The 14,858-nt window shown below is 44.8% G+C and overlaps 1 protein-coding gene across 2 annotated transcripts in view; it reads right to left on the bottom strand.

The window, feature by feature from the left end:
• Positions 1 to 14,858, bottom strand: part of DYM (dymeclin) — a 275,421-nt gene that overhangs the window by 239,227 nt on the left and 21,336 nt on the right. For both annotated transcript variants that reach the window (XM_070938939.1, XM_070938941.1), the window contains exon 3: positions 9,862 to 10,056. In XM_070938939.1, coding sequence (XP_070795040.1) covers positions 9,862 to 10,001 — 140 coding nt within the window. In that variant the 5' untranslated portion in view covers positions 10,002 to 10,056. The remainder of the gene's footprint in view (positions 1 to 9,861; positions 10,057 to 14,858) is intronic.

Here is a 14,858-nt window from a genome sequence, read left to right as displayed (position 1 = left end):
TAAGTCTAAATGCTATTGCTATTTACCATTTATCAACACCCAACTAATTTTTTTTTTTGCCTTTTTTGCAATAAAATGTCCCAGACAATATTTTAGCATCCGTTTCTGCACAAATTCAGACAAACAATGTTCCAATATTTGAGGGGTTGCCGCAAATAAGAGGGAGGTCAACTTATTCTCCAAAGCACCTGAAGGAAGGACAAGAAGAAGTGGATGGAAACTAATCAAAGAGAGAAGCAACCTAGAACTAAGGGAGAAATTTCCTGACAGTTAGAACAATTTATCAATAGAACAACTTGCCTCCAGAAGTTGTGACTGCTCCAACACTGGAAGTTTTTGAGAAGATGTTGGATAACCATTTGTCTGAAGTGGTGTAAAGTTTCCTGCCTAAACAGGGGGTTGGACTAGAAGACCTCCAAGGTCCTTCCAATTCTGCTATTCTGTTATGTTCTGTTATCCCCTCCTCATCTCAAAAGCCTTGTGTCCTTTTGCTGGTTTGTTCCGAGTATTACAAGGCCGGGACCACTCCTTCCTATTAAGCTTTTTCAGTCAAACGGGGCAGAAAAAAAAAATGCCTTCAGCCATCTCTATCACTATCAAGGCAGGAAAAATCCATTTCCTCATCCACAGCTAGTCAATCACTTCTGTCTTCCAAGATAAAGTAGGCACAACAAACTTTTCTATTATCTGTGGACTGTCGTAAAGGAAATAGTTCTGAATCTTTTTGTCCAAAAGTCACACTTGAACTCCCTCTGACCTCTACACAACTCCAGAGCCCAGCCAAGAGCCACCCAAGCAGGCTGAAGACATCAAAAATGTGCAGCAACTGTCCACACACTATCAGTTCTCTCAAAACAGGCACAGACATCATCACAGGAAAAAAAAAAAGATAGTGAACATAAATATTTATTATTTTGCTGCATGTCAGTGTTTCTCAACCCTTGGCAACTTTAAGATGGGTGGACTTCAGCACCACACTGTCTGGGGAATTCTGGGAGTTGAAGTCCACCCATCTTAAAGTTGCCAAGATTGAGAAACACTGCTTTATATAATTCCCCTTAGTAAGGGACATTTATTATGTACTTTGCATGTAAGAAGAAGTTACCTGCTGAGGCTGGTGGCGCAGCAGACTAAAGCACTCTTATTAACATCAGCTGTCTGCAATTACTGCAAGTTCAAATCTCACCAGGCTCAAGGTTGACTCAGCCTTCGATCCTTTCTAAGGTAGGTAAAATGAGGACCCAGATTGTGGCGGCAATAAGCTGACTTTGTATAAATATAAAAAAGTATGAAGGCTATTGCTTAACGCATTGTAAGCCGCCCTGAGTCTCCGGAGAAGGGCGGCATATAAATCAAATAAAAAAAAATGCCCCAACTTATTCTTAATCCTCGATTTATCTTTTAGCCTTAAATGAGTCTTCCAAAGTAACTTCCACGGATATTATAGCGCTTTAATTATACTTTCCTTATGATCCTTCACACACATACGAAATAATTACCCGAATTCCCTCTAGTCGCATTATGAAATTATACAGGACTATATGATAAAACTATCCACAGGAAAATAACAATGAAATGCGTAAGACCTATCAGTAATTTATCGCATTCCCTTTCTTTTTTAAAAAAACTCCTGTATTAAAGCAACATAAAAGTTAGCTATTTTTAGGATTTTCCATTAAGGGGTCAGACGTCCTGTTCTTCCACCAACCTTTTGTAAAAACCCAGGGGAAAAAGAACAAAGCAAAACAGAATGCATTCAGGGAAGCATATTGTGTTGGGGTTTTTTTGTTGTTGGTTTTTTTTAGCAAATTCGGCTTTAGATTTGATACTTTCCAGCAAGAAAACAATACACCCGTGTCTAAGAGCAGGTACAGGTACAACTGAGCCCAAATTCTCTGTTGTTAATGTTTCTGTTGAAACCGTTAAGTGAGTTTTGCCCAGTGGTGAAATCCAATTTTTTTTACTACTAGTTCTGTGAGCGTGGCTTGGTGGGCATGGTGTGGCTTGGTGGGCGTGGCAGGGGAAGGATACTGCAAAATCTCCATTCCCACCCCACTCCAGGGGAAGGATCAGTGGTGGGTTGCCCCCAGTTTGCACCGGTTCTATAGAACCGGTAGTAAAACCGGCAGGAGGCTCCGCCCACCGACCCCAACGTCATCAAAATGCTTCTGTGCATGCGCAGAAGAGTACGTGCGCGCAGCTCCATTGCAAACCAGTAGTAAAGGTAAATAGAACCCACCCCTGGGAAGGATATTGCAAAATCTCCATTCCCACCCCACTCTGGGGCCAGCCAGAGGTGGTATTTGCCAGTTATGCGAACTACTCAAAATTTCCGCTACCAGTTCTCCAGAATTTCACCCCTGGTTTTGCCCCATTTGACGACCTTCCTTGCCACAGTTGTTAAGTGAATCGCTGCAGTGGACGAGTTAGTAACCCAGTTGTTAAGGTGAATCTGGCTTCCCCATTGTCAGAAGTTCAGAAAAAGGGATCACGTGACCATGGGGCACGGCGACTGTCACAAATATGAATTAGCTGTCAAGCGTCTGAATTCTGATCACGTGATCATGGGGATGCTGCAAAGGTCATACACTGTGAAACATGGTCCAAAGTCACATTTTTCAGTGCCGTTGTAACTTTGTCACTAAATGAACCGTTTTACGTTGAGGACTACCTGAATGCCATAAATCAAGACGCAAGGAGTCTTAACTATGTCCTTCCTCCCACCCTTCATGCAATGTTAACATAAGGAAATAGAAGGATAGAGATAAAGATACTTAAGAGAGATAAAGAAAACTCCTTGCCCAGAGATACTTAATTGTTTAAATACTTTACTTTACTGTTCAATAAAGTTCACAAATGAAGCACAGGTAGCATCAGAAGAGCAGGTAGGACCGAAAACGTTGTCACCACTAAAGAGGGCAAATAAGCAGAAGCTGAGCTCTGTGCACAGGATAATCAGAGACCGGGCACGAAGAATCAGGGCCACATGTGAAGCAGAGGTGGCATTCAGCCAGTTCAGACAAACTGGTAGCAAAAATAGTGGGTGGGCCCCGCCCGCCCGCCCCCCGCCCAGGCTCTATGCTGTCCTATTTAGGCACGTTTTTGAGGCCGGGCGCATGTGTGGAAGGCACACAGTCTCACATTTTCGGTGCTGGGGGAACTGGTAGGTAAATTATGTGAATCCCACCTCTGATGTAAAGCTCTAGTTAAGCTGATTTATTGTTCATGCTCATACACAAAAATCGGTCAATTAACTGAGCCAGCACTAAATTGGCACTTGGTAAGAGTCAAGAAGACTTAGACCTAGGCCAGGGGTAAGCAACCTGCGGCTCCGGAGCCACATGTGGCTCTTTGGGCCCTCTATTGTGGCTCCCCTGTCGGGTGATCCCACCACTGGCAAGCCCCACCCCTCGCCCTCCCCTCCCAGTCACTTCTCGCCTGGCCTGAGAAGGTAAGGGTGATGGCGGGGGATGGAGAAATGGCCAGGACAGAGACAGTGAGATACAGAGAGAGGGGGAGAGAGGGAGACATAGAGACATAGAGAGAGCCTTGGTAGTACAAGGGTTTAAGGCACCCTGTTATTAAGCTGCTTAAGACCAGCTGCCTGCAATTACTGCAGGGTTCGAATCTCGCCAAGGCTCAAGGTTGACTCAGCCTTCCATCCTTTCTAAGGTAGGTGAAATGAGGACCCAGTTTGTGGGGGCAATAAGATGACTTTGTATAAATATACAAAAGGATGAAGGCTATTGCTGAGCACATTGTAAGCCGCCCTGAGTCTTCGGAGAAGGGCGGCATATAAATCAAATTAAAAAAAAAAAAAAAAGATACAGAGGGGGGGGAGGGAGGGGAGAGAGAGAGATGTCAAAGGGGTTTTGTGGTTTCCGGTGTTTTTTAACAACTGGTTCTCTGTCCTAATGACCGGCTGGGTAGGCGTGGCTGGGGGGGGTCATGTGACTGGTAGAAGTGAGTGACATCAAGTTGGCCACGCCCACCCTGGTTTTGTGGCTCCCGGTGTTTTATTTTCTGTGGGAAACGGGTCCAAATGGCTCTTTGAGTGCTTAAGGTTGCAGACCCCTGACCTAGACCATCCATCCATCGAGATTTAGACCATTTATTGAAACCAGATTCCAAGCTGATTCCTCTCTTGACTCCGTCCCGTCCATCCTCGTCCCCCCCCCGATTCTATCTGTCGTCATCCTACACGGTTTTAAAAATTGCAATTCAAAATTAAAACAGGTAGGCTACTTTCATAAAAGTAATGCAGAGGAAACTGGGTGGGAAGCTCTCCACTGTCACTGAATCCTGGTAGTTCCTTTGGAGGAAAAGTTCTCTTACGGGAGAGTTAAATGGCAATGGGAATTAAATGAATCCTAATGAGTTTCCGGTTGTGAAACTATCTTGACACGGTCAATCAATTCGTATCTGAAAAATGGATTTGCCACAAGACAACTTGCTCTTATCAGCAAGTTAGTCTTTTTTTAAAAAAATCTATTAATCCTACACAAGCACAGTTTTACTGTTGTAAGGGAACCTGGAGTTTGGGGGGGGGGGTTGTCTTCGAAGTGTATCCCTATTCACGTACGTCACCCCTCCAAAACACAATTGGCAGGTCAGAAATTGCAGGAAGAAGGAGGAAATTCATTCCTTCAGTCTCATCCATGATACCGTGGATGGACAGAGTTGCCCTTTGAGAGATGAATGGCATACAACATGGATGGATGGATGGATGGATGGAAAGAAGAGCCTCAGTGGTACAGCGGACTAAAGTGCTGTTAAGTGCTAGCACTTAGCTGCCTGCAATTAGTGTAAGTTTGAATCTCACCAGGCTCAAGCTTGACTCAGCCTTCCATCCTTTCGAGGTAGGTAAACTGAGGACCCGGATTGTGGGGGCAATAAGCCAACTTTGTATAGAACAATACAGCTTAGTGGGGGCCGAAAGCCCTAATAAGCAGGTATATACAAAAAAGTATGCAGGCTATTGCTATAATGCATTGTAAGCCGCCCTGAGTCTACAGAGAAGGGCGGCATATAAATTGGACTAATAAATAAATAATAAATAAAAACAAAGGCATTATCCTGCTTCTATCGAATTGAGGCCTTTGAACTCTGGTGCTGGAGAAGACTCCTGCGAGTCCTTTGGACTGCAAGGCCATCAAACCGGTCAGTCCTAGAGGAGATCAACCCCGACTGCTCTCTAGAAGGCCAGATCCTGAAGATGAAACTCAAATACTTTGGCCACCTAAAGAGAAGGAAGAACTTACTAGAGAAGAGCCTAATGCTGGGAACGATGGAGGGCAGAAGAAGAAGGGGACGGCAGAGAACGAGGTGGCTGAATGGAGTCACTGAAGCAGTCGGCGTGAGCTTAAATGGACTCCGGGGGATGGTAGAGGACAGGAAGGCCTGGAGGAACGTTGTCCATGGGGTGGCGATGGGTCGGACACGACTTCGTAACTAACAACAACAAATTGTATTGATTCTCTTCCATCTCCTTCCATTTAATGATTATTGCATTATATTGTTATCTCACCTTCCTTAATATATATTGGGGCAACTCATTATTATTATTCCCCTAAGACAAAAAGCAATGTGATTGGAATTAAAAACAAAACACACACAGAGTAGGCAGAAGACTAATCTAAACAATGAACACATGAATGAGTGATTGCTGTTGTTAAGGCTTGATATCCCCAAGAGGCACTAAAGAAAGTTTGTTTATGGTCAAGAAGGGTTGGCTAATTTTAGGATTATGTCGGGAAACCATTACTGTTTAAACAAGCTCACTTAACAAGAACGGTTCCCATACATCATGCAGCATGATAAATACCATCATTTTTAGCAAAATCTTGGAACCCTTCAGGGAGACAGAATAACAAAACAGAGTGATTCAGATGGAACGCCAAGCCCTGATCCCGCAAAAGGATGAGCAACCTTTTGGCATCCAGAGGTCCCACTTCGTTCGTTCAGGAAACCGCTACGGCTGTTGTGAATGCAGTTGTAACATGTAACACTCTCAAAGTCTGTATGGGGATGGAAGAAGAGGAAGACTTACCTATCTTATCCCCCCCATCCAAGCCCCCACCCAATGAAAAACAATGGGACATTAGGCACCCATTTTTGGCTGGTTGGTTGTTGCAATTTTAAAAGCACGCCACGAAAAAAGTCTGTAGAATTTCAAGTTGAAATGCTTAAAAGGTTCCCTTCACACATATGTGCTAGTCGTTCCCGACTCTAGGGGGCGGTGCTCATCTCCGTTTCAAAGCCGAAGAGCCAGCGCTGTTCGAAGACGTCTCCGTGGTCATGTGGCCGGCATGACTAAACGCCAAAGGCGGACGGAACGCTGTTACCTTCCCACCAAAGGTGGTCCCTATTTTTCTACTTGCATTTTTTTACGTGCTTTCGAACTGCTAGGTTGGCAGAAGCTGGGAGAAGTAACAGGAGCTCACCCCGTTACGCGACACTAGGGATTCGAACCACTGAACTGCCGACCTTTTGATCGACAAGCTCAGCGTCTTAGCCACTCAGCCACCGCGTCCCTTTTACTCCTGGTTTAGTGCCAGGTAAATAAATCTCACGTTCCTATGTTCCCATCCTTCTGCTCCCTGTAACACTTTCAGATGAGGCTAAACGGTGATCACAGAATGGGTTTACAAACTGTTCAGATGCCACAGCAGGGCTGGTTTTAAATCCAGAAGGATTTAAAAGAGATAAGAAAGAGCGCCTGAATCTATTTCATTAGAAATGTGTGTGCTGAGAAGATATCCCAGCTTGAGTACAACAGCAAAACATACACATAGTATATATGACTGCAGTTCTCAACAACGTTGTGGTATTTCATTAAGGAAACAATTTACGTTTGAAGTAGCTTAACTGCGCAATTGAAACATCCACTCCAAAACTAAATTACGCAGCTACCATACATCAGCACCATCTAGTGTTCAAGACATTTTTCTGATGTTTTTTGACTCTCAAGTTATATCTAAACACTATATATATATATATATATATATATATATGTTTTCTCAGGTTTTCGCGGGTGTTTGTATGTAGGTCTTTGGTTATTCGGGTCTTCTCCCACGTAAAATTGGAAGTGTCTTGGCGACGTTTCGACGAAGTCTCATTCGTCATCTTCAGGCTGGTGTTCTCGGCTTCGTGCTTCCAGGAGCAAATGCTCCTGGAAGCACGAAGCCGAGAACACCAGCCTGAAGATGACGAATGAGACTTCGTCCAAAGACCTACATATATATATATATATATATATATATATATATATCATTACAGTATAAAAAGTATTGTTAAATACTTATTGAGCACCGAGACGTGCTGGCACTGAATACAAATATTTGTTCGTTCACAGTATAATAAGAAAGATTAAAAAATAGGATGAAAGCTTTCCATATCAAGAAAAAATTATCAGGAAAGCAGGAATAGTCGGAATTAATAGCAAATAGTACAGCAACATTAAACACACACATTTTAAAAATGACCCCAACAAATAATTGTAATATACAGGCAGGGCAAGATCTAAAAGGATTGGGTTTACAGGTGGTCCTCCACTTATGACTGCAACTGAGCTCCCAATTTTAGTCATAAATCATGACCATCTTAAAAGTGGGTCACTACATAACTCTGCCTAAGTTTACGACTGTCATTAAGCAAATGCGACAGTCATAAAGTGAACACTGCAGCCGTTAAGCAAACACTGCAGTTATTTTTAAAAAATAACAATATGCCAGTTTCTAGCAAAAACATTGTAAATCGTGGTCATATGACCACAAGACACTGCAAGCAGCCATACATGTATGTGAGCCAGCTGCCAAGTGCCTCAAATGCAGCCATATGACTGCAGGGGAGAGAGCCCGGCCATCGGAATTTCGAAACCAGGTTGTAAGTAGCTTTTTCAGGATCTTCATAACTTCAGTCACTAAGCGACTGGCCATAAATCAAGGATTACTTGTAGTTGGCACACTGTAGTTAGCACACTGCTGGCATCCTAAAAAGCGCTTGGCCTTATTTTCGAGGTCTTATTATTTTGGGGCGCGTGGAGCAAGAGGAAACGGCAGGGACCAGCTGTTCATGCGTTTAAATATTTTCGGGGAAGACTTATTTCTGGGAGGGCTTATTTTCAGAGGGGGCTTATTTTAGCGCATGTGCTCAAAAGCCCGACTGGGCTTATTATCAGGGGATGTCTTATTTTAGGGGAAACAGGATAAGCCCAATTGGGCTTTTGAGCACATGCGCTGAAATAAGCCTCCCCCCGAAAATAAGCCCTCCCTAAAAATATTTAAACGCAGAGCTGGAAATCAGGTAAGACAGCAAGAGGAGCCCCATCTTGCTCCACATGCCCCAAAATAATAAGACCTCCCCGAAAATAAGTCCAAGTGCTTATTTCGGGGTTCAAACAAATATAAGACAGGGTCTTATTTTCGGGGAAACATGGTACTACATTATTCCTTATGGGGAAAATGTGTTTGGTATTTATCGTTTTTGGTACTCATCGTGCCTCCTGGAAGCAATTAATGCTGAGTTCTGATGTACCATTGGATTCCAAATTAAATAATTGAGACTGCCAAAGTGCCAGAATAGTCCTCCATTTACAACCATTCATTTAGTAACCATTTGAAGTTATACTGGCCCGGAGAAAAGTGACTTATGACCAGTTTTCACACTTACAACCATTGCAGTATCCCTACGATCACGTGATCCAAATTTGGGCAACCGGCATGACAGTTGCACAGTAATCCCAGGGTTATGTAATCACCAGCTGGCTTCTGATAAGAAAAATCCAATGGGGGGGGAGAGAAGTCTGACTTGCTTAATGTCTGGGAGTTGAAGTCCACATGTCTTAAAGTTACCAAGGTTGGAAACCCCTGTCATAGGCGACTCATCTGTGAACAGAGTTCTAGGAAAATTACTGTATTTTTCAGAATATAAGACGCATCGGAGTATAAGACACACCTTAGTTTTTGGGGAGGAAAATAAGAAAAAAGCTGATTGGCGGGTGGATCGGCCTCTGTGCCTTGCTTTTTTTTGCTTTTTTTTTTTTCTGCCTCTGAAACTTCTGAAACTCTGTTTCAGAAAAAACTTTTTTTTCTGCCTCTGAAAGCCTCCAAAACAGACCTTCAGGAAAAAAGCCTCTGAAACTTCCTCTGTTTCTGAGGCCATTTTTTCTGAAGCTCTGTTTGGAGGCTTTTTTTTTCTGAAGCTTCGTTTCTGAGGCTTTTTTCACCCACTGAAACCTCCGTGTAAGAGGCTGGGCAGGGCTACATTCAGAGTATAAGACGCACCCAGATTTTCACCCTCTTTTTTGGGGGGAAAAGGTCCGTCTTATACTCCGAAAAATACGGTACCTTTTAAACAAAAAACACTTTTTGTTCAACTAGCTAAAAAGCCTGAGCGTCTCATTAAAATTGTCATTTTCCTGTATACACGATGGCACCCATTAAAATGAAACCCCAACAGACCACTCTCGAAAGAAGGAACACCACCCACCAAATAAGGTCACTATCCCAAGGATAACAATAATAGTATGATAGCAGCAGCAGCAGCAGCTAAAACTGCCAATTAATACAAAAAATGTGCATGTGTGTGCATTTGTGTGTGTATCACAGTCCATTTTGTATACATGGTGGGGGGAAGAGTCTTCAGCGTTAACAAGGTTGAAACTCTATGGCAGGGGTCTCCAACCTTGGCAACTTTAAGACTTGTGGACTTCAACTCCCAGCTTTGGTGGCTGAGGAACTCTGGGAGTTGAAGTCCACAAGTCTTAAAGTTCCCAAGGTTGGAGACCCCTGTTCTATGGCACAACATTATTGCAGAATCTGTTCTGCTTTCATTACTAAACATTATTTGGGTAACACCTACCTGTTTGTTGGGATAGTAAAGCTAAAAGAAAGCAACTGATTCCAAAACGGGTCATTCTCCGAGATGGCCTCGCGTCCCGACAGTTTCTTTAAATATTCATTTTCCGGAAGGTCATGGATGCTGCTGCTTGCTGCTCCCATCTTCTCATTAATCCAGTCTGCACTTTTTTAGGGTTTCATGTCATCGATGAAAAGCCTGCAAACAGATGGAGGAAATACAATAACATCGTCATTGTCTGCAGTGTGTCTGGAAATACAGGTAGTCCTCGATTTACACCACTTCGTTTAGTGACCGTTCCAAGTTACAGCCGCACTGGGAAAAAAAGGGATGTAGGGTCGTTTTTCAAAGTTACAAGCTTTACAGCATCCCACCCAACCCCCATGGTCACGTGATCAAAATTCAAGACGCTTGGCGACGGACTCATATTTATGGTGGCCGCCGTGTCCCGGGATCATGTGATCACCTTTTGTGACAAACACAAGTCAATGGGAAAAGCCAGATTCACTTAACAACTGGGTTACTAATTTTATCGACTGCAGTGATTCGCTTAACAGCTGCGACAAGAAAGGTCATAAAATGGAACTGGAAAACTAGGAGATAACCATTCGGATTAGTGCAGCCGTCTCCAATCTTTCCGGCTTGGTGGACCAGCGGAGGGGAGGGGGGATGGTTCCCCAAAAGTGGTGGGCAAGTGCGCGCAACTCTGATTGCGGAAGCAGCAGGCACATGCACAATCCGCTCACACAAATGGAGTTGCACGCACTCGCTTGCTTGCCCAGTGGTGAAATCCAAATTTTTTTACTACCGGTTCTGCGGGTGTGGCTTGGTGGGCGTGGTGTGGCTTGGTGGGCATGGCTTGGTGGGCATGGCAGGGGAAGGATACTGCAAAATCCCCATTCCATCCCCACTCCTGGGGGAAGGATATTGCAAAATCTCCATTCCCACCCCGCTCTGGGGCCAGCCAGAGGTGGTATTTGCCGGTTCTCTGAACTGCTCAAAATTTCCGCTACCGGTTCTCCAGAACCTGTCAGAACCTGCTGGATTTCACCCATGCACTGCATGTGCAAGTGGAGCTACGCATGTACACACACGCTAACCCACCATTTCCACGGCCCCGTTCTGAACAGGCCGTGGCCCAGGAGTTGGCCACAGCCCAGAAGTTGGGGACCTCTGGGCTACTTTACATTTTAACTAATAATAGCTACTGGGATCAAAATTCCCATCCTAAGCAAGATGTGTGCTAATTAAGTGAGTCGTGCCTTCTTTTACGACTCTTTCCAGCATGGTTGTTAAGTGAATCACTGCAGCTGTTAAAAGTGATGTGTGTGGTTGTTAAGTGAATCCAGCTTCTCCCATTGACTTTGCTTGTCAGAAGCTGGCTGGGGAAATCGCAAATAGCAATCATAGGACCCAACCGTCGTCAATGCAAGCTGGTTGCCAGGCACCCCAATTTGGTTCCCGTAACCGAGGGGACGCTGCAGTAGTCATGAGGACCGGCTGTCAGTTTTTTCAGTGCTCTTGTAACATCAAGCAATCACTAAACGAACGGTTGTAAGTCAGGGTTACCTGCAGTTCCCCTGATTATCATCTTTCAGCTTCAGTTCTGTTTAATACCTTCCTTTAACTTGGTTTTCTCCAAATAACGTGGGTTTCGGCATCACAAGACAAAAGATAGGAAGACCCACACATGGATTAGAGAACAAATGAAACTATACAAAAGAATAAAAGAATTGCAATGGAAACGGGCTGGTCACATAGCAAGAAGAACTGATGGCAGGTGGACCAAGGCAGTCATAGAATGGATCCCACTTCATAAAAAGTGTCCGTGAAAAGAGACTTAAAACAAGATGGATCGATCACATCAGCAAGTATTGCGGGCCCAATTGGCAAAGGAAAGCTCAGGACTGTATTGGGTGGAATCATGAGGAAGAGGCCCTCGTCCTACAGCGGATAGACAATGGCTAGAATCAGTGGTGAAATCAATTATTTTTTTTTACTACCGGTTCTGTGGGCGTGGCTTGGTGGGCGTGGTGTTGCTTGGTGGTGTGGGGATGGTGTTACCTCAGTTGTCGGCAAACCGCACTGGGTAAACGACGTTACCACAGAATCCTAATCTTATCAGGAATGTAGAAACAGGATGTCTGGCAGAGACCTTATCTCAGATATACCAGGCATGGGGGCCCAACATGTAGGCAATTGTTTGTCACAGGAAATAACATGAGGGAAACACGAGGGATCCATGTGGACTTCACGAGCTTTCTTTAGCCAATCAGGAGAAGTAAACGTTGATTAATGTTTTGCCATGATAGTTGTACAATGACAATAAAAGGAAGCCTTTTGGATGGAGTCAGGGTGCCTTCCCCAAGGTACCTCACACCGAGGTGCCTTGATCAAGGTGCCTTCCACCCGAGGGGCCTTCCCGTGAACCATCATCCTGCCTACGCGTCTTTCTTCATCGAAACATGGTGGGCATGGCATTCCTACACATTCCATTCCCACCCCACTCCAGGGGAAGAATACTGCAAAATCCCCATTCCCTCCCCACTCCTGGGGGAAGGATATTGCAAAATCTCCATTCCGACCCCACTCTGGGGCCAGCCAGAGGTGGTATTTGCCGGTTCTCCGAACTGCTCAAAATGTCCGCTACCGGTTCTCCAGAACCTGTCAGAGCCTGCTGGATTTCACCCCTGGCTAGAATGATGAATGTGGGTTTACAAGCAGCATGCTTAACCATCATGTTTTCAGTGGATTTAGGGACTCATAATCCTAAAATATTTGGGTTGGGGAAGGTTGGTCTACACGTAAGTATCTGGGAATGTGTCTCATTTAAATTAAGCTAATGTATTTCTGGATAGGCAGAAATAGGACTGGGCTGTTAATGAACAAAACAGTGCGTATGTAAAAAAGTAAACAAAACAAAACATTTTATCCAGAGATGGTCCATGCCAAATGACGTTAGCACCTTTATTGGTAGAGTCGAATATGTTGCCTTCTCACTAATAAAACCTCCCTATTCTATTCACAACAAAGATTCTTAGTTGTCATTTATAAATGCTCTAGTACCATGAAGGCACACTTATGGCACACGTGCCACAGGTGGCACACAGAGCCATATCTGTGGGCACATGAGCGTTGCCCTAGGATGCACTCACTGGCCAGCTGATTTTCAGACCTTCCGGGCCCACCGGAAGTCGGTAAACGGGCTGTTTCCGGCCTCCGGAGGGCCTCCAGTGGGGTGGGGAAGGCTGTTTTTGCCCTCCCCAGGGCCCAAGAAAGCCTCTGGAGCCTGGGGAGGGCGAAAAATGGGCCTACCGGGCCCACCCTGCCATCGCGTGCCAAAAGCGGAGGGAACACAGGGGGGGAGCACATGCATGTGGGGGGGGCGAGGCGCATTGAATTATAGGTGTGGGCATGCGTGTGCGCAATCCCCCCGTGCTCCCCCCGCTTTTGGCACGCGACGGCAAAAAGGTTAGCCATCACTGCTCTAGTATAACAGAGGACAAAAGCTTGTCATATTTAATTGAAATTTAGAATGTGTGGGAATTAAAAAAAAGAAAGAAATAGAGATCGTACAATTAATCTCTACCCATCAGCCAAGAATCTTATACCTCTGGGATATGCAAGCGCTTAACTAGGTTAGCTAGCATTCTCTGGCAGACATAGAGACGTTTCTTGAATTATTCTTTAAAAGATCTGAAGTTTCCAAAAGCATGAGATTGATGGAAATGCAATCCCCCCTCAAGAATTCCTAGAACGTTACCATATGGGTTTTATATCCAAACCAAACGCATGTATTGCAATTCTAAAACACTTGTGTATTTAATATAATGTCAGTTCTAAGAGCCCGGTTGTCATCTGTTAAATCATAGAAGCAAGCAAACATAATCTCAATGTCAGGGTTGAGATCATCCAAGGACGACAATTTAATACTATGATGTTCAATAAATATTTAATAGAGGCTTAATGGTCTTTAGAGTTCACCAACACAAATTCTCTTCGAAAGGGAAACAAACAAAAGAATTAAGGAAGTGAAAACATATATATTCCACTAAATATATATTTAGAGGCTCTAGTCCAGAGTTCCCCAACCTTTCCAGGTTGCGACTTGGAGCTGGGGAACGGGGGAAAGAGGGAATGATTTTGTGGGAAGGACGAGCACATGTGTGCATGCGTACGAGCCAGCGACATTTATGGCAATGCTCGTGTGAGTGGGGCCGCAAGCGCCCGCAATGAGGCTTGTGTGAGTGGGGCTGTGCGCACGTACAGAGGTGCACACACCGGCCAGCCACTCATGTGGCCCGGTGGCAATTAGCCCATGGCCTGGTAGTGGGCCACGGCCCAGAGATTGGGGACCCTTGCTCTAGTCCAATGCCATCATCATGCCATATGGGGCCATATGGGTGGTTATAGGAGCGACGTGGCGTTCCCATGTAACACCTCTCCTGCGCAAGCTGCACTGGCTCCCGGTGGTCTTCCGGGTGCGCTTCAAGGTTTTGGTTACCACCTTTAGAGCACTCCATGGCTTAGGACCTGGTTACCTACGGGACCGCCTACTACCACCAATAGCCTCCCACCGGCCAGTACGCTCTCATAGAGAGGGGCTCCTCAGGGTGCCGTTGGCCAAACAGTGTCGACTGGCGGCCCCCAGGGGGAGAGCCTTCTCTGTGGGGGCACCTGCCATGTGGAATGAGCTCCCCCCCGGAGATACGGAGGATCCTGGATTTACGCACCTTCCGCCGTGTCCTCAAGACCTTTTTATTTCAGCAGGCTGGCCTGGCCTAACTTCCCTTTTAAATTGTAAATTTTAAATTTGTTTTAAAACATTAGGGGTGTTTTAATTTGTTTTGGGCCAAATTATCTAATGGGTTTTTATATTGTTTTTTAAATTTTGTAGTTTGTGTGTTTTATCTTTTTGGCTGTTCACCGCCCTGAGTCCTTCGGGAGTAGGGCGGTATATAAATCCAAAAAAATAAAATAAAACAAATAAATGGTGGTCT

This window comes from Pituophis catenifer, unplaced genomic scaffold, assembly GCF_029215685.1.
Source record: "Pituophis catenifer annectens isolate HBS135680 unplaced genomic scaffold, rPitCat1.0.hap2 SCAF_2, whole genome shotgun sequence".
NCBI classification, from domain to species: Eukaryota; Metazoa; Chordata; class Lepidosauria; order Squamata; family Colubridae; genus Pituophis; species Pituophis catenifer.
The sequence above is the reverse complement of the archived record's forward strand: the minus strand, read 5'-3'. Positions and strand labels throughout refer to the sequence as shown.